The sequence below is a fragment of the Euprymna scolopes genome, chromosome 11 (genome assembly GCF_053919585.1).
Source record: "Euprymna scolopes isolate OS-2025 chromosome 11, ASM5391958v1, whole genome shotgun sequence".
NCBI classification, from domain to species: Eukaryota; Metazoa; Mollusca; class Cephalopoda; order Sepiida; family Sepiolidae; genus Euprymna; species Euprymna scolopes.
The window spans coordinates 40130470-40150345 of record NC_136492.1 but is presented as its reverse complement, the minus strand read 5'-3'; the positions used below and the strand labels follow the sequence as shown (position 1 = coordinate 40150345).

Here is a 19876-nt window from a genome sequence, read left to right as displayed (position 1 = left end):
AGGCATCTTTCATTTAGGTGGTTTTAGTAGCAATAATCAGTTTTCTAGAGGCATCTTTCATTTAGGTGGTTTTAGTAGCAATAATCAGTTTTCTAGAGGCATCTTTCATTTAGGTGGTTTTAGTAGCAATAATCAGTTTTCTAGAGGCATCTTTCATTTAGGTGGTTTTAGTAGCAATAATCAGTTTTCTAGAGCCATCTTTCATTTAGGTGGTTTTAGTAGCAATAATCAGTTTTCTAGAGGCATCTTTCATTTAGGTGGTTTTAGTAGCAATAATCAGTTTTCTAGAGGCATCTTTCATTTAGGTGGTTTTAGTAGCAATAATCAGTTTTCTAGAGGCATCTTTCATTTAGGTGGTTTTAGTAGCAATAATCAGTTTTCTAGAGGCATCTTTCATTTAGGTGGTTTTAGTAGCAATAATCAGTTTTCTAGAGGCATCTTTCATTTAGGTGGTTTTAGTAGCAATAATCAGTTTTCTAGAGCCATCTTTCATTTAGGTGGTTTTAGTAGCAATAATCAGTTTTCTAGAGGCATCTTTCATTTAGGTGGTTTTAGTAGCAATAATCAGTTTTCTAGAGGCATCTTTCATTTAGGTGGTTTTAGTAGCAATAATCAGTTTTCTAGAGGCATCTTTCATTTAGGTGGTTTTAGTAGCAATAATCAGTTTTCTAGAGGCATCTTTCATTTAGGTGGTTTTAGTAGCAATAATCAGTTTTCTAGAGGCATCTTTCATTTAGGTGGTTTTAGTAGCAATAATCAGTTTTCTAGAGGCATCTTTCATTTAGGTGGTTTTAGTAGCAATAATCAGTTTTCTAGAGGCATCTTTCATTTAGGTGGTTTTAGTAGCAATAATCAGTTTTCTAGAGGCATCTTTCATTTAGGTGGTTTTAGTAGCAATAATCAGTTTTCTAGAGGCATCTTTCATTTAGGTGGTTTTAGTAGCAATAATCAGTTTTCTAGAGCCATCTTTCATTTAGGTGGTTTTAGTAGCAATAATCAGTTTTCTAGAGGCATCTTTCATTTAGGTGGTTTTAGTAGCAATAATCAGTTTTCTAGAGGCATCTTTCATTTAGGTGGTTTTAGTAGCAATAATCAGTTTTCTAGAGGCATCTTTCATTTAGGTGGTTTTAGTAGCAATAATCAGTTTTCTAGAGGCATCTTTCATTTAGGTGGTTTTAGTAGCAATAATCAGTTTTCTAGAGGCATCTTTCATTTAGGTGGTTTTAGTAGCAATAATCAGTTTTCTAGAGGCATCTTTCATTTAGGTGGTTTTAGTAGCAATAATCAGTTTTCTAGAGGCATCTTTCATTTAGGTGGTTTTAGTAGCAATAATCAGTTTTCTAGAGGCATCTTTCATTTAGGTGGTTTTAGTAGCAATAATCAGTTTTCTAGAGGCATCTTTCATTTAGGTGGTTTTAGTAGCAATAATCAGTTTTCTAGAGGCATCTTTCATTTAGGTGGTTTTAGTAGCAATAATCAGTTTTCTAGAGGCATCTTTCATTTAGGTGGTTTTAGTAGCAATAATCAGTTTTCTAGAGGCATCTTTCATTTAGGTGGTTTTAGTAGCAATAATCAGTTTTCTAGAGGCATCTTTCATTTAGGTGGTTTTAGTAGCAATAATCAGTTTTCTAGAGGCATCTTTCATTTAGGTGGTTTTAGTAGCAATAATCAGTTTTCTAGAGGCATCTTTCATTTAGGTGGTTTTAGTAGCAATAATCAGTTTTCTAGAGGCATCTTTCATTTAGGTGGTTTTAGTAGCAATAATCAGTTTTCTAGAGGCATCTTTCATTTAGGTGGTTTTAGTAGCAATAATCAGTTTTCTAGAGGCATCTTTCATTTAGGTGGTTTTAGTAGCAATAATCAGTTTTCTAGAGGCATCTTTCATTTAGGTGGTTTTAGTAGCAATAATCAGTTTTCTAGAGGCATCTTTCATTTAGGTGGTTTTAGTAGCAATAATCAGTTTTCTAGAGGCATCTTTCATTTAGGTGGTTTTAGTAGCAATAATCAGTTTTCTAGAGGCATCTTTCATTTAGGTGGTTTTAGTAGCAATAATCAGTTTTCTAGAGCCATCTTTCATTTAGGTGGTTTTAGTAGCAATAATCAGTTTTCTAGAGGCATCTTTCATTTAGGTGGTTTTAGTAGCAATAATCAGTTTTCTAGAGCCATCTTTCATTTAGGTGGTTTTAGTAGCAATAATCAGTTTTCTAGAGCCATCTTTCATTTAGGTGGTTTTAGTAGCAATAATCAGTTTTCTAGAGGCATCTTTCATTTAGGTGGTTTTAGTAGCAATAATCAGTTTTCTAGAGGCATCTTTCATTTAGGTGGTTTTAGTAGCAATAATCAGTTTTCTAGAGGCATCTTTCATTTAGGTGGTTTTAGTAGCAATAATCAGTTTTCTAGAGGCATCTTTCATTTAGGTGGTTTTAGTAGCAATAATCAGTTTTCTAGAGGCATCTTTCATTTAGGTGGTTTTAGTAGCAATAATCAGTTTTCTAGAGGCATCTTTCATTTAGGTGGTTTTAGTAGCAATAATCAGTTTTCTAGAGGCATCTTTCATTTAGGTGGTTTTAGTAGCAATAATCAGTTTTCTAGAGGCATCTTTCATTTAGGTGGTTTTAGTAGCAATAATCAGTTTTCTAGAGGCATCTTTCATTTAGGTGGTTTTAGTAGCAATAATCAGTTTTCTAGAGGCATCTTTCATTTAGGTGGTTTTAGTAGCAATAATCAGTTTTCTAGAGGCATCTTTCATTTAGGTGGTTTTAGTAGCAATAATCAGTTTTCTAGAGGCATCTTTCATTTAGGTGGTTTTAGTAGCAATAATCAGTTTTCTAGAGGCATCTTTCATTTAGGTGGTTTTAGTAGCAATAATCAGTTTTCTAGAGGCATCTTTCATTTAGGTGGTTTTAGTAGCAATAATCAGTTTTCTAGAGGCATCTTTCATTTAGGTGGTTTTAGTAGCAATAATCAGTTTTCTAGAGGCATCTTTCATTTAGGTGGTTTTAGTAGCAATAATCAGTTTTCTAGAGGCATCTTTCATTTAGGTGGTTTTAGTAGCAATAATCAGTTTTCTAGAGGCATCTTTCATTTAGGTGGTTTTAGTAGCAATAATCAGTTTTCTAGAGGCATCTTTCATTTAGGTGGTTTTAGTAGCAATAATCAGTTTTCTAGAGGCATCTTTCATTTAGGTGGTTTTAGTAGCAATAATCAGTTTTCTAGAGGCATCTTTCATTTAGGTGGTTTTAGTAGCAATAATCAGTTTTCTAGAGGCATCTTTCATTTAGGTGGTTTTAGTAGCAATAATCAGTTTTCTAGAGGCATCTTTCATTTAGGTGGTTTTAGTAGCAATAATCAGTTTTCTAGAGGCATCTTTCATTTAGGTGGTTTTAGTAGCAATAATCAGTTTTCTAGAGGCATCTTTCATTTAGGTGGTTTTAGTAGCAATAATCAGTTTTCTAGAGGCATCTTTCATTTAGGTGGTTTTAGTAGCAATAATCAGTTTTCTAGAGGCATCTTTCATTTAGGTGGTTTTAGTAGCAATAATCAGTTTTCTAGAGGCATCTTTCATTTAGGTGGTTTTAGTAGCAATAATCAGTTTTCTAGAGGCATCTTTCATTTAGGTGGTTTTAGTAGCAATAATCAGTTTTCTAGAGGCATCTTTCATTTAGGTGGTTTTAGTAGCAATAATCAGTTTTCTAGAGGCATCTTTCATTTAGGTGGTTTTAGTAGCAATAATCAGTTTTCTAGAGGCATCTTTCATTTAGGTGGTTTTAGTAGCAATAATAAGTTTTCTAGAGGCATCTTTCATTTAGGTGGTTTTAGTAGCAATAATCAGTTTTCTAGAGGCATCTTTCATTTAGGTGGTTTTAGTAGCAATAATCAGTTTTCTAGAGGCATCTTTCATTTAGGTGGTTTTAGTAGCAATAATCAGTTTTCTAGAGCCATCTTTCATTTAGGTGGTTTTAGTAGCAATAATCAGTTTTCTAGAGGCATCTTTCATTTAGGTGGTTTTAGTAGCAATAATCAGTTTTCTAGAGCCATCTTTCATTTAGGTGGTTTTAGTAGCAATAATCAGTTTTCTAGAGCCATCTTTCATTTAGGTGGTTTTAGTAGCAATAATCAGTTTTCTAGAGGCATCTTTCATTTAGGTGGTTTTAGTAGCAATAATCAGTTTTCTAGAGGCATCTTTCATTTAGGTGGTTTTAGTAGCAATAATCAGTTTTCTAGAGGCATCTTTCATTTAGGTGGTTTTAGTAGCAATAATCAGTTTTCTAGAGGCATCTTTCATTTAGGTGGTTTTAGTAGCAATAATCAGTTTTCTAGAGGCATCTTTCATTTAGGTGGTTTTAGTAGCAATAATCAGTTTTCTAGAGGCATCTTTCATTTAGGTGGTTTTAGTAGCAATAATCAGTTTTCTAGAGGCATCTTTCATTTAGGTGGTTTTAGTAGCAATAATCAGTTTTCTAGAGGCATCTTTCATTTAGGTGGTTTTAGTAGCAATAATCAGTTTTCTAGAGGCATCTTTCATTTAGGTGGTTTTAGTAGCAATAATCAGTTTTCTAGAGGCATCTTTCATTTAGGTGGTTTTAGTAGCAATAATCAGTTTTCTAGAGGCATCTTTCATTTAGGTGGTTTTAGTAGCAATAATCAGTTTTCTAGAGGCATCTTTCATTTAGGTGGTTTTAGTAGCAATAATCAGTTTTCTAGAGGCATCTTTCATTTAGGTGGTTTTAGTAGCAATAATCAGTTTTCTAGAGGCATCTTTCATTTAGGTGGTTTTAGTAGCAATAATCAGTTTTCTAGAGGCATCTTTCATTTAGGTGGTTTTAGTAGCAATAATCAGTTTTCTAGAGGCCATCTTTCATTTAGGTGGTTTTAGTAGCAATAATCAGTTTTCTAGAGGCATCTTTCATTTAGGTGGTTTTAGTAGCAATAATCAGTTTTCTAGAGGCATCTTTCATTTAGGTGGTTTTAGTAGCAATAATCAGTTTTCTAGAGCCATCTTTCATTTAGGTGGTTTTAGTAGCAATAATCAGTTTTCTAGAGGCATCTTTCATTTAGGTGGTTTTAGTAGCAATAATCAGTTTTCTAGAGCATCTTTCATTTAGGTGGTTTTAGTAGCAATAATCAGTTTTCTAGAGGCATCTTTCATTTAGGTGGTTTTAGTAGCAATAATCAGTTTTCTAGAGGCATCTTTCATTTAGGTGGTTTTAGTAGCAATAATCAGTTTTCTAGAGGCATCTTTCATTTAGGTGGTTTTAGTAGCAATAATCAGTTTTCTAGAGGCATCTTTCATTTAGGTGGTTTTAGAAGCAATAATCAGTTTTCTAGAGGCATCTTTCATTTAGGTGGTTTTAGTAGCAATAATCAGTTTTCTAGAGGCATCTTTCATTTAGGTGGTTTTAGTAGCAATAATCAGTTTTCTAGAGGCATCTTTCATTTAGGTGGTTTTAGTAGCAATAATCAGTTTTCTAGAGGCATCTTTCATTTAGGTGGTTTTAGTAGCAATAATCAGTTTTCTAGAGGCATCTTTCATTTAGGTGGTTTTAGTAGCAATAATCAGTTTTCTAGAGGCATCTTTCATTTAGGTGGTTTTAGTAGCAATAATCAGTTTTCTAGAGGCATCTTTCATTTAGGTGGTTTTAGTAGCAATAATCAGTTTTCTAGAGGCATCTTTCATTTAGGTGGTTTTAGTAGCAATAATCAGTTTTCTAGAGGCATCTTTCATTTAGGTGGTTTTAGTAGCAATAATCAGTTTTCTAGAGGCATCTTTCATTTAGGTGGTTTTAGTAGCAATAATCAGTTTTCTAGAGCCATCTTTCATTTAGGTGGTTTTAGTAGCAATAATCAGTTTTCTAGAGGCATCTTTCATTTAGGTGGTTTTAGTAGCAATAATCAGTTTTCTAGAGGCATCTTTCATTTAGGTGGTTTTAGTAGCAATAATCAGTTTTCTAGAGGCATCTTTCATTTAGGTGGTTTTAGTAGCAATAATCAGTTTTCTAGAGGCATCTTTCATTTAGGTGGTTTTAGTAGCAATAATCAGTTTTCTAGAGGCATCTTTCATTTAGGTGGTTTTAGTAGCAATAATCAGTTTTCTAGAGGCATCTTTCATTTAGGTGGTTTTAGTAGCAATAATCAGTTTTCTAGAGCCATCTTTCATTTAGGTGGTTTTAGTAGCAATAATCAGTTTTCTAGAGGCATCTTTCATTTAGGTGGTTTTAGTAGCAATAATCAGTTTTCTAGAGCCATCTTTCATTTAGGTGGTTTTAGTAGCAATAATCAGTTTTCTAGAGGCATCTTTCATTTAGGTGGTTTTAGTAGCAATAATCAGTTTTCTAGAGGCATCTTTCATTTAGGTGGTTTTAGTAGCAATAATCAGTTTTCTAGAGGCATCTTTCATTTAGGTGGTTTTAGTAGCAATAATCAGTTTTCTAGAGGCATCTTTCATTTAGGTGGTTTTAGTAGCAATAATCAGTTTTCTAGAGGCATCTTTCATTTAGGTGGTTTTAGTAGCAATAATCAGTTTTCTAGAGGCATCTTTCATTTAGGTGGTTTTAGTAGCAATAATCAGTTTTCTAGAGGCATCTTTCATTTAGGTGGTTTTAGTAGCAATAATCAGTTTTCTAGAGCCATCTTTCATTTAGGTGGTTTTAGTAGCAATAATCAGTTTTCTAGAGCCATCTTTCATTTAGGTGGTTTTAGTAGCAATAATCAGTTTTCTAGAGGCATCTTTCATTTAGGTGGTTTTAGTAGCAATAATCAGTTTTCTAGAGGCATCTTTCATTTAGGTGGTTTTAGTAGCAATAATCAGTTTTCTAGAGGCATCTTTCATTTAGGTGGTTTTAGTAGCAATAATCAGTTTTCTAGAGGCATCTTTCATTTAGGTGGTTTTAGTAGCAATAATCAGTTTTCTAGAGGCATCTTTCATTTAGGTGGTTTTAGTAGCAATAATCAGTTTTCTAGAGGCATCTTTCATTTAGGTGGTTTTAGTAGCAATAATCAGTTTTCTAGAGGCATCTTTCATTTAGGTGGTTTTAGTAGCAATAATCAGTTTTCTAGAGGCATCTTTCATTTAGGTGGTTTTAGTAGCAATAATCAGTTTTCTAGAGGCATCTTTCATTTAGGTGGTTTTAGTAGCAATAATCAGTTTTCTAGAGGCATCTTTCATTTAGGTGGTTTTAGTAGCAATAATCAGTTTTCTAGAGGCATCTTTCATTTAGGTGGTTTTAGTAGCAATAATCAGTTTTCTAGAGGCATCTTTCATTTAGGTGGTTTTAGTAGCAATAATCAGTTTTCTAGAGGCATCTTTCATTTAGGTGGTTTTAGTAGCAATAATCAGTTTTCTAGAGGCATCTTTCATTTAGGTGGTTTTAGTAGCAATAATCAGTTTTCTAGAGGCATCTTTCATTTAGGTGGTTTTAGTAGCAATAATCAGTTTTCTAGAGGCATCTTTCATTTAGGTGGTTTTAGTAGCAATAATCAGTTTTCTAGAGGCATCTTTCATTTAGGTGGTTTTAGTAGCAATAATCAGTTTTCTAGAGGCATCTTTCATTTAGGTGGTTTTAGTAGCAATAATCAGTTTTCTAGAGGCATCTTTCATTTAGGTGGTTTTAGTAGCAATAATCAGTTTTCTAGAGGCATCTTTCATTTAGGTGGTTTTAGTAGCAATAATCAGTTTTCTAGAGGCATCTTTCATTTAGGTGGTTTTAGTAGCAATAATCAGTTTTCTAGAGGCATCTTTCATTTAGGTGGTTTTAGTAGCAATAATCAGTTTTCTAGAGGCATCTTTCATTTAGGTGGTTTTAGTAGCAATAATCAGTTTTCTAGAGGCATCTTTCATTTAGGTGGTTTTAGTAGCAATAATCAGTTTTCTAGAGGCATCTTTCATTTAGGTGGTTTTAGTAGCAATAATCAGTTTTCTAGAGGCATCTTTCATTTAGGTGGTTTTAGTAGCAATAATCAGTTTTCTAGAGGCATCTTTCATTTAGGTGGTTTTAGTAGCAATAATCAGTTTTCTAGAGGCATCTTTCATTTAGGTGGTTTTAGTAGCAATAATCAGTTTTCTAGAGGCATCTTTCATTTAGGTGGTTTTAGTAGCAATAATCAGTTTTCTAGAGCCATCTTTCATTTAGGTGGTTTTAGTAGCAATAATCAGTTTTCTAGAGGCATCTTTCATTTAGGTGGTTTTAGTAGCAATAATCAGTTTTCTAGAGCCATCTTTCATTTAGGTGGTTTTAGTAGCAATAATCAGTTTTCTAGAGGCATCTTTCATTTAGGTGGTTTTAGTAGCAATAATCAGTTTTCTAGAGGCATCTTTCATTTAGGTGGTTTTAGTAGCAATAATCAGTTTTCTAGAGGCATCTTTCATTTAGGTGGTTTTAGTAGCAATAATCAGTTTTCTAGAGGCATCTTTCATTTAGGTGGTTTTAGTAGCAATAATCAGTTTTCTAGAGGCATCTTTCATTTAGGTGGTTTTAGTAGCAATAATCAGTTTTCTAGAGGCATCTTTCATTTAGGTGGTTTTAGTAGAAATAATCAGTTTTCTAGAGGCATCTTTCATTTAGGTGGTTTTAGTAGCAATAATCAGTTTTCTAGAGGCATCTTTCATTTAGGTGGTTTTAGTAGCAATAATCAGTTTTCTAGAGGCATCTTTCATTTAGGTGGTTTTAGTAGCAATAATCAGTTTTCTAGAGGCATCTTTCATTTAGGTGGTTTTAGTAGCAATAATCAGTTTTCTAGAGGCATCTTTCATTTAGGTGGTTTTAGTAGCAATAATCAGTTTTCTAGAGCCATCTTTCATTTAGGTGGTTTTAGTAGCAATAATCAGTTTTCTAGAGGCATCTTTCATTTAGGTGGTTTTAGTAGCAATAATCAGTTTTCTAGAGGCATCTTTCATTTAGGTGGTTTTAGTAGCAATAATCAGTTTTCTAGAGGCATCTTTCATTTAGGTGGTTTTAGTAGCAATAATCAGTTTTCTAGAGGCATCTTTCATTTAGGTGGTTTTAGTAGCAATAATCAGTTTTCTAGAGGCATCTTTCATTTAGGTGGTTTTAGTAGCAATAATCAGTTTTCTAGAGGCATCTTTCATTTAGGTGGTTTTAGTAGCAATAATCAGTTTTCTAGAGGCATCTTTCATTTAGGTGGTTTTAGTAGCAATAATCAGTTTTCTAGAGGCATCTTTCATTTAGGTGGTTTTAGTAGCAATAATCAGTTTTCTAGAGCCATCTTTCATTTAGGTGGTTTTAGTAGCAATAATCAGTTTTCTAGAGGCATCTTTCATTTAGGTGGTTTTAGTAGCAATAATCAGTTTTCTAGAGGCATCTTTCATTTAGGTGGTTTTAGTAGCAATAATCAGTTTTCTAGAGGCATCTTTCATTTAGGTGGTTTTAGTAGCAATAATCAGTTTTCTAGAGGCATCTTTCATTTAGGTGGTTTTAGTAGCAATAATCAGTTTTCTAGAGGCATCTTTCATTTAGGTGGTTTTAGTAGCAATAATCAGTTTTCTAGAGCCATCTTTCATTTAGGTGGTTTTAGTAGCAATAATCAGTTTTCTAGAGCCATCTTTCATTTAGGTGGTTTTAGTAGCAATAATCAGTTTTCTAGAGGCATCTTTCATTTAGGTGGTTTTAGTAGCAATAATCAGTTTTCTAGAGGCATCTTTCATTTAGGTGGTTTTAGTAGCAATAATCAGTTTTCTAGAGGCATCTTTCATTTAGGTGGTTTTAGTAGCAATAATCAGTTTTCTAGAGGCATCTTTCATTTAGGTGGTTTTAGTAGCAATAATCAGTTTTCTAGAGGCATCTTTCATTTAGGTGGTTTTAGTAGCAATAATCAGTTTTCTAGAGGCATCTTTCATTTAGGTGGTTTTAGTAGCAATAATCAGTTTTCTAGAGGCATCTTTCATTTAGGTGGTTTTAGTAGCAATAATCAGTTTTCTAGAGGCATCTTTCATTTAGGTGGTTTTAGTAGCAATAATCAGTTTTCTAGAGCCATCTTTCATTTAGGTGGTTTTAGTAGCAATAATCAGTTTTCTAGAGCCATCTTTCATTTAGGTGGTTTTAGTAGCAATAATCAGTTTTCTAGAGGCATCTTTCATTTAGGTGGTTTTAGTAGCAATAATCAGTTTTCTAGAGGCATCTTTCATTTAGGTGGTTTTAGTAGCAATAATCAGTTTTCTAGAGGCATCTTTCATTTAGGTGGTTTTAGTAGCAATAATCAGTTTTCTAGAGGCATCTTTCATTTAGGTGGTTTTAGTAGCAATAATCAGTTTTCTAGAGGCATCTTTCATTTAGGTGGTTTTAGTAGCAATAATCAGTTTTCTAGAGGCATCTTTCATTTAGGTGGTTTTAGTAGCAATAATCAGTTTTCTAGAGGCATCTTTCATTTAGGTGGTTTTAGTAGCAATAATCAGTTTTCTAGAGGCATCTTTCATTTAGGTGGTTTTAGTAGCAATAATCAGTTTTCTAGAGGCATCTTTCATTTAGGTGGTTTTAGTAGCAATAATCAGTTTTCTAGAGCCATCTTTCATTTAGGTGGTTTTAGTAGCAATAATCAGTTTTCTAGAGGCATCTTTCATTTAGGTGGTTTTAGTAGCAATAATCAGTTTTCTAGAGGCATCTTTCATTTAGGTGGTTTTAGTAGCAATAATCAGTTTTCTAGAGCCATCTTTCATTTAGGTGGTTTTAGTAGCAATAATCAGTTTTCTAGAGGCATCTTTCATTTAGGTGGTTTTAGTAGCAATAATCAGTTTTCTAGAGGCATCTTTCATTTAGGTGGTTTTAGTAGCAATAATCAGTTTTCTAGAGGCATCTTTCATTTAGGTGGTTTTAGTAGCAATAATCAGTTTTCTAGAGGCATCTTTCATTTAGGTGGTTTTAGTAGCAATAATCAGTTTTCTAGAGGCATCTTTCATTTAGGTGGTTTTAGTAGCAATAATCAGTTTTCTAGAGGCATCTTTCATTTAGGTGGTTTTAGTAGCAATAATCAGTTTTCTAGAGGCATCTTTCATTTAGGTGGTTTTAGTAGCAATAATCAGTTTTCTAGAGGCATCTTTCATTTAGGTGGTTTTAGTAGCAATAATCAGTTTTCTAGAGGCATCTTTCATTTAGGTGGTTTTAGTAGCAATAATCAGTTTTCTAGAGGCATCTTTCATTTAGGTGGTTTTAGTAGCAATAATCAGTTTTCTAGAGGCATCTTTCATTTAGGTGGTTTTAGTAGCAATAATCAGTTTTCTAGAGGCATCTTTCATTTAGGTGGTTTTAGTAGCAATAATCAGTTTTCTAGAGGCATCTTTCATTTAGGTGGTTTTAGTAGCAATAATCAGTTTTCTAGAGGCATCTTTCATTTAGGTGGTTTTAGTAGCAATAATCAGTTTTCTAGAGGCATCTTTCATTTAGGTGGTTTTAGTAGCAATAATCAGTTTTCTAGAGGCATCTTTCATTTAGGTGGTTTTAGTAGCAATAATCAGTTTTCTAGAGGCATCTTTCATTTAGGTGGTTTTAGTAGCAATAATCAGTTTTCTAGAGGCATCTTTCATTTAGGTGGTTTTAGTAGCAATAATCAGTTTTCTAGAGGCATCTTTCATTTAGGTGGTTTTAGTAGCAATAATCAGTTTTCTAGAGGCATCTTTCATTTAGGTGGTTTTAGTAGCAATAATCAGTTTTCTAGAGCCATCTTTCATTTAGGTGGTTTTAGTAGCAATAATCAGTTTTCTAGAGGCATCTTTCATTTAGGTGGTTTTAGTAGCAATAATCAGTTTTCTAGAGGCATCTTTCATTTAGGTGGTTTTAGTAGCAATAATCAGTTTTCTAGAGGCATCTTTCATTTAGGTGGTTTTAGTAGCAATAATCAGTTTTCTAGAGGCATCTTTCATTTAGGTGGTTTTAGTAGCAATAATCAGTTTTCTAGAGGCATCTTTCATTTAGGTGGTTTTAGTAGCAATAATCAGTTTTCTAGAGGCATCTTTCATTTAGGTGGTTTTAGTAGCAATAATCAGTTTTCTAGAGCCATCTTTCATTTAGGTGGTTTTAGTAGCAATAATCAGTTTTCTAGAGGCATCTTTCATTTAGGTGGTTTTAGTAGCAATAATCAGTTTTCTAGAGCCATCTTTCATTTAGGTGGTTTTAGTAGCAATAATCAGTTTTCTAGAGGCATCTTTCATTTAGGTGGTTTTAGTAGCAATAATCAGTTTTCTAGAGCCATCTTTCATTTAGGTGGTTTTAGTAGCAATAATCAGTTTTCTAGAGGCATCTTTCATTTAGGTGGTTTTAGTAGCAATAATCAGTTTTCTAGAGGCATCTTTCATTTAGGTGGTTTTAGTAGCAATAATCAGTTTTCTAGAGGCATCTTTCATTTAGGTGGTTTTAGTAGCAATAATCAGTTTTCTAGAGGCATCTTTCATTTAGGTGGTTTTAGTAGCAATAATCAGTTTTCTAGAGGCATCTTTCATTTAGGTGGTTTTAGTAGCAATAATCAGTTTTCTAGAGGCATCTTTCATTTAGGTGGTTTTAGTAGCAATAATCAGTTTTCTAGAGCCATCTTTCATTTAGGTGGTTTTAGTAGCAATAATCAGTTTTCTAGAGCCATCTTTCATTTAGGTGGTTTTAGTAGCAATAATCAGGCAAAATAAATTTAAGATTAGTTTTTACAGAGATTTAAATAAATACTAACAATCTTCTCATTAACTCGGGAGGATACTTGTTTCGTGGATCTCTTGTAATTGCGTGGCCTCCATCAGCACGCTGATTTCTCTGCTCCATCAATAAACGATGCTCAATGTAAATGTCAAGGGAATCTTTCGATACGACCTGAGAGGAAGAAAATGAAAAAATTGGATTATATATATTGAAGATGTAATCTCTATTAAGATCACAATTTTCAAAATTATATTATTTTCTTTTTTTTTTTTTTTTTTTTTTTTTTATTAGATTCTGGAATATTGGGAATTAGTGCTACCTTACTATCTCTATACAATTAAAGAATTCATAATAACATTAAATTAAATGTAGAACTTGTAAAACAAATGTCTAAAACATCTGAAGCATTCAAATGTTTGCACGATTAAATATTTTTGCCTTTACCTTATGATAACAGAAAAAAGTTTTGTTTCAAAATTTAGGTGCTTCTTCATTATAAAAGCAAAATTTGAAATATTGAATTTCAAGTATAACCAATGGCTTGTACTTAACATACCTGAAAATTACAAAACCAGTAAGGTAGAAAATTATTAATGAAAAGTTTTTGAAGATGATTAGCAAGAATCGAGTTTTGCTAAATTGGTCTAAGATTAGAAAAATTTTCAGAAATTAATTACCTCTCTTGTTATGATTCGGGCTTTCTGTTTGTTTTTAGCAAAACAATTTTTTGTTAATAATTTTCTACCGTATTGTTTTTCTTAATTTTTGGATATATGTCCATTAATGTGACGTGAAAATTAAGGAGATACTATTGAACTGGAAATTCATTATTTCCATTTTAGAATTTTGCTCTAATAACAAAGAAGCATGAACCTTCATTAAACTACACATAGTGTCTAAAAAAAATATTAGGTTGGTACAAAAATAATATCTTTTTCTCACATGTTACTTTTATATGTGACTAGCCTGGGTGCCTAGACGTATCTGTTGAGCAAAAAAAAAAAAAAAGTTGTAGTAGGCAGGGCAGACCCATACCATGAAGGAGATAAAAGCATGCGAGGAGAAAAAAAAAACCTGACGTCTTTGCTGTTGCATCCATCATCAAACCGGAAGTAGCGAAGGTTTAAATTAAGGCTAGTCAATCGAAAAGAGATGACTTTCGAAAATATTGGAGAAAAAAAAAAAGAAAAAGAAAAAAAAGCGACCCCCTCCCTGTAAAAAAGTGCTTAGTTGAGGGTGAAGAAATTCACGTTTTTCAGCCAATTTTTTGATATTTTGTCCGAAGGGCAGAGCTTCAAAACAATACTGATCATGAAAATCCATCGCCTCTGTCGATAGTTTTAGGCAGACATACAAACATTTAAACAGACAGGTAAGATTTATATTATAGATTTCTGAATTAATTCATTGATATAAAATATAGTCATGTTATCATTTTGATGTGCCTTTTTCGCTCTATCAAATAGTGTTATTTGTTACGGTTCTCAATCTCTTCATTTTTTTTGGAGGCTTTTCGACAGCATGGATAAAATTCAAATCCATACAATTTTCTTGGTCCAGTTCAAACTAGGCCGAAAAACTGCCAAGACAGCTCATGATATCAATGATGCATTTGGCCCAGGAACGACTAACGAATGTGTGGCACAACGGTGGTTCAAGAAGGTGAAGAGAGCCTGGAAGATGTAGACAGCTGCAGCCAGCCGTTTGCAGTTGATAATGAACATATGAAAGCCTTAATCGCAAAACCACGCAAGAAGTTGCTGTTGAACTCAAGGTCGATCACTCAAGTAGTTTGCCATTGAAAGCAAACAGTGAAGTCAAAAAAGTTGGATCAATGGGTGCCACATGAATTGAATGATAATAAAAATAAATCGTCATTTGGAGGTGTTTTCTATGCTCGTTCTGCACAACAAAGATGACCCATTTCTTGAGTGGATTGTGACGTGTGATAAGTGGACCTTCTCCGACAATCAGCGATGCTCTGCACAGTGGTTGGATGCCGGAGAAGCTCCATAACACTTCCTGAAGAGTTGAAATTGCGGGGGTAAAAAAAAAAAAAAAAAAAAAAAAAAAAAGGTTATGGTGACTGACTGATGGTTTGCGGCCGACAAATTGATGAAATGCACCAGAAGCTCAGATGTATATACCCGAGATTGATCAATATGACGGGACCATAACAACGCTCGCCTATATGTTGTTCAACAGCAGAAGTTGAACTAATTGGGCTATGAGACTGTCTTATCCGTCATATTCACTGGACCTTTTGGCCACCGATTATTACTTTTTCAAGCATCTCGACAACTTCTTGCACAAAAAATGCTTTAAAAGCTGAGATGATGCTGAATCAGCCTTCTATTACTTCATCGCTTCCAGAACTCCAGATTTCTCTAAATTGTTTCTCGTTGGCAAAAATGGGTTGATTCTAATGATTCTCATTTCGATTAATAAAGTTTATTATGAAAGCAGTTATGATCTTTTGAAGTTGAACGTCAAAAAAACATTTTTGCACAAATCTAATAAAAATAAGATACTCACATTACCCAACAATAAGTTATTTATGGACATTATGAACAGAGTTAAATGGAATAGCTTTGAATATAGAAGAAAAATGTAATTGAAATTATGTTCGGAAATGTTCAAATTGATGATCATTTTTGTCCAGACAACACTGATAAGTGTGGGTAAATTTTGTGAGACATCCTGTGTGTATATAATATTACAAACAAAAAAAACTAGTGTTATAAACTGTAAAAATAGTTTTCAAGTTGTGTATTAAATTATATTGCTCTCGATATATTACATTTTGATCATGTTATTTTTGAGAAGAAATTAAACAAATTTTATGGAAATTTTTTTTCCTTGGTTAATGTTTGAAAAAGAAAAAAAAAAAAAAAAATTCTTTTTTTTTTCTTTTTTTAAATAACCACTTGTGTCATCCATAAACAAATGCTATTTCAATTCGAGGGTGAATAGGCTCTGTAAAAGAACATGTTTTGCGCCATTTATCAGAGAAACAAAATGATCTTGAACATGCAGAATAACAGCAAGAAGCATAAGCGGTTATGAAAAGATTCCTGGCAATAAATCTAATTATTTGTAGGAATCATTTTCAGAGTTGATATAAAAAGAAAAAAAAATAATGAATCATTTGTATTTCTTTTTTATCGGACTATTATCCTCATCTTTATAGTTTTTGTTTTACAATGTTTCGGCCAACTATTCTTATGGCCTTCGTCAGGTTGTTAAACACATAGACAGGATAGGATGCTGAATCTTTCACCTGTATCTTATATAATTACTGTCTCATATATTTATCGTCTTACCATGTTTTGGTCAACTAAACCGCTGGCCAGCCTTGAGTAGGATTGAAAGCGCTATCTTCAAAGCCGGCCAGAGGATTAGTTGGCTAAAAGGTGGTGAGATGATAAGTCTGATAAAAATATACAAATTACCCATCTCAAAAGAATTCTAATAATTAAATACATTTGTATGTAGTACTATGTTTTTGCTAATTGTTAATTGGATGATTTTACAATATAATGAGATCAAATGAAAGCTTTCCAGCAAGCATCATTCTCTATTATAAACAAGTCCCTGGATCTTATACAGATAAAAGTAAAACTTAACAGTAAAATATGATTTCTAATTTACATGATTACTAAGGTGAGGGGGAATAAATTGCTCTGTATCTTTAATATATTTTCATTCCAATTTAATGCATTATATAAGGACCAACTTATGAAATTTTTCAAATAAATCAATATCATACAAATAATCAAATGCTAAATTACTTTTTATTACAAGGTTAATGTAGTTTGCTTGAAGCATTGTATAGTGGTAATTTATAGAAGGCAATCAAATGGTGTACCTTTTACTAATACAACATATTTTTTTTCTTTAATCATTGTATCATGTTTTTACTTGTGTCAGTGTGGTCTGATGGAAGTTCTGTAAAATGACACTTCGGGCAAATTTCCCTTCTTCAGATAGGTTTTCAACTTTAGTTCAAATGAGCATACGGGGAGGCTGCATTAAAGTTGAACACACATCTGAAAAAGAAAAATTCCTGAAATATCATACGATGTGGAACTTCCATCACACCACACTGAGACAAGTAAGAACACAATTAAATGTTAAAAGTATCATTTTAAAAAATAAAAAATAAAAAATATATATATATATATATATATAGTATTAATAAAAGGTAAATCTGTTTAGCTTGTTCCTCAGTTCTTTGTCCTAATTTACTTTGTGTCTTAATTTGCTTTAGTTCGTGTCAATCCATTACACTGCATTGTATTGCCTTCAATGAATTAACTTTCTTTTTTTTTTACAATATTAAAGAAAATAAATGAACCAATTGTTAGTTGGTTTTCAAATTAGAAAATCTTGTTTAAATAACTGACTATTTCTGATCAGTCCCACTTAGATATAATTTGTCTGGTGACTTTGCGGCTCACTTGTTTTATTTATTTATTTTTTTTTATTACATTTTCACCCCAAACAAGGCACATTGCCACTTTACTACTATCAGGGACCTAAGCTACAAGGTCCCTATGTAGGGAGTTGGGCAGTAAGATGTTGGTTCACATTACACTTGAACTTCTGCATGTCAGTACAGTTGGCGAAGCAGGGACCCAGAAGGGAATTTCAAAGTCTAGCAGTTCTGTGGAAGAAACTACTGAAGTAGAAAGCTCTCTTACATCTAGGGATCTCTACTGTGTAGGGGTGGGATTTAGTTGCATGTTGGGTTTGTCGGGTGTATTTATGTCGAGTGCTTGCAGTTCGTAAGAGCATTCACCATCAAAATACTTGCAGTTCGTAAGAGCATTCACCATCAAAATACTTGTAGAACAGGCAGAGGGATGCAACATTTTGTCAATGGGACAGAGGCTGAAGCTAAGATGACAGTTCAAGACCTATCAGGTTGGCGACGCTTTTGAACCTCGTCTAGGTGCAAGAGACTAGTAGCAGATGCACCAGCCCAAATATGACAATACTCCATACATGGGCGAATGGTGGCCTTATAGAGGTACAGGATACTTTCGGGTGTTAGTAGCTTTCTAGCACAGTAGAGAGCCTACCTTTGCAGCAGTCCTGGTAATGCTCTCAATGTAATTGTTCCAACACGTTTCCTGTGAACGTTAGGCCGAGGAGTTTAAACGAAGTACTTTCAGAGGAGTCTTTAGCCATTGTTATTGGTGGTAGAGAAGGTTTCTTGTAATTATTGAAGGAAACAAGTTCAGTCTTGGCAGCATTGAATGTGACCATCCATTTTTGTCCCCATTCTACTACAGATTGGTTAAATTTACTTTATTTGTATAAACCAGACAGAGCACATAATATTAACCAGCATCACTTTAAACAGATATCATGCAACTGTAGCAGAAATGTACACAGTTTTGTGGGCAAACTGCATAAGTAGATTATGATCGTTTCAAAAAAACTCTAAATACTTTACTTACATCTCTCTCTTTGAATTCTGGTAGCAGATCTTGAACAGCTTCCGCAAACATAAGGGTGTACCTCTGAGTGTTGTCAACAATGCCATCAGCCAAATCAGGGTCAAAATCAATGACATCATCCACATCAATAACCATGCTGACCTGTTCACGGTGAGCCAAATTTTTCTACAGAGAAAGAAAGAAATGTAAGGAAGTAGTGAAAAAACATTTCATAAATTTGTTTTACTCTTGTCTAAAAATTATGATTAACTCTAAAAGCAGAACAAGTCTGAAAATCTACTGGATTTTAGTGAGTTTTATTGTAACACCGTTGCATGCACCAGACAGTATCAAATTAGCTTGCTTACAGGTTAAGGATGAGGTGGAGTGTTTGATACAAGAGAGCCCAGATTTCAGAGAAATGTCGGCAATAGGCTACATGTTTTATGTTAAGCGCAGGTGATAAGAATTAACTTGAAAGACGAAAACACTTCACCTGACCCCGACACAGCTGAGAAAAGCGATATACCCGCCATTCAGCAGAGTCCCTACAAGAATTCAATTACAATGTCTGACGACAAACGGTCAACCCACGAATGAGTTAAAGGTATTGCCACACAGACTTAGGGTAATGCATGTTTTGTGCGTTCTGGGTATCACAGCTGTAGTCCCAGGAACAAGTGTTTGGTTACATTTTGAAGGGTCTATCGCTAGACAAAGAGAAGAGTGTAGCTATAGGGGACTTAGGATTAACCCCTACATTTAGGGATTGAGACAACCTCATTACAATTATTGATCCCGTGAGGCAGGATTGTGCAAACAACACTCTCCATTTGGTGCCATCAGCTAGAATTAAAACCAAAACATTTAGCACATCAACTGCGTTCCTTACCGTTTGAGCTAGCAACAGAGATAAAGATTTAAAAATTAAAATACTTAAGCTAATTTTATTGCAGACTATTATTCTCATCTTAGTTGTTTCACGTTTCAGCCAACTATTCCTCTGGCCTTCGTCAGGTGGTAACAGCGACGAGATAGGAACTCTGAATCTCCTGACTGCATCCTCAGCAATTACTGCCTTCCATAGTTGTTGTTTCACCACGTTTTGGCCAAGTAAGCCTCTGGCCGGCTTTGGGTAGGATTGAAACCTATCTTCAGACAATTCTCACTTAGAACCGTAGAGATTTAACGTCTATCAACTGCGCCACGGGCCCCGAAGGCCGATCAAGGTTGAATTTTTGGGTCTTATAAATTCATGTTTATTATCAGATCTGGTGAGACAACAACTACGGAAGGCAGTAATTGCAGTGGATGCAGTCAGGAGATTCAGAGTTCCTATCCTGTCGCAGTTGCCACATGATGAAGGCCAGAGGAATAGTTGGCTGAAACATCGTGAAACAACTAAGAAAGATGGGGATAATAGTCCACAATAAATAAAATTAATAAATAATACTCATCTCAATAAATTCCAATTAATTAATATATACTTCAAGCTACCTTTGAATTGATGCAAAAGTAATAGAAATATGTTGGAAAGTTGAATTGAACATTTTACATTTCAACTTGCCAACATTTCTGAATGCATTATTCATCCAAACAAAGATTTTAACTAGTTATAAATCATCTATTTCCTGTTAATTTCAGTATCATGTGACCAGCAGTTTAAGAGTTTATCAGTTAAATATTTTCAGACACCTACACATTCGTTTTATTTATATAAAAGATTATAAACAGAAAATGAATGTCAACCATTCTTTCTGTATCTGTTTCTCTTTCCAAGCAGAGCAATCTCTAATTGGG

The 19876-nt window shown here is 33.7% G+C and overlaps 1 protein-coding gene across 1 annotated transcript in view; it reads right to left on the bottom strand.

The window, feature by feature from the left end:
• Window positions 1–19876, bottom strand: part of LOC145287844 (DNA replication licensing factor mcm7-like) — a 126458-nt gene that overhangs the window by 77175 nt on the left and 29407 nt on the right. Inside the window, exons 3-4 of the mRNA XM_080135720.1 lie at window positions 18098–18262; window positions 12667–12803 (exon numbers count right to left, since the gene is read on the bottom strand). Coding sequence (XP_079991846.1) covers window positions 12667–12803; window positions 18098–18262 — 302 coding nt within the window. The remainder of the gene's footprint in view (window positions 1–12666; window positions 12804–18097; window positions 18263–19876) is intronic.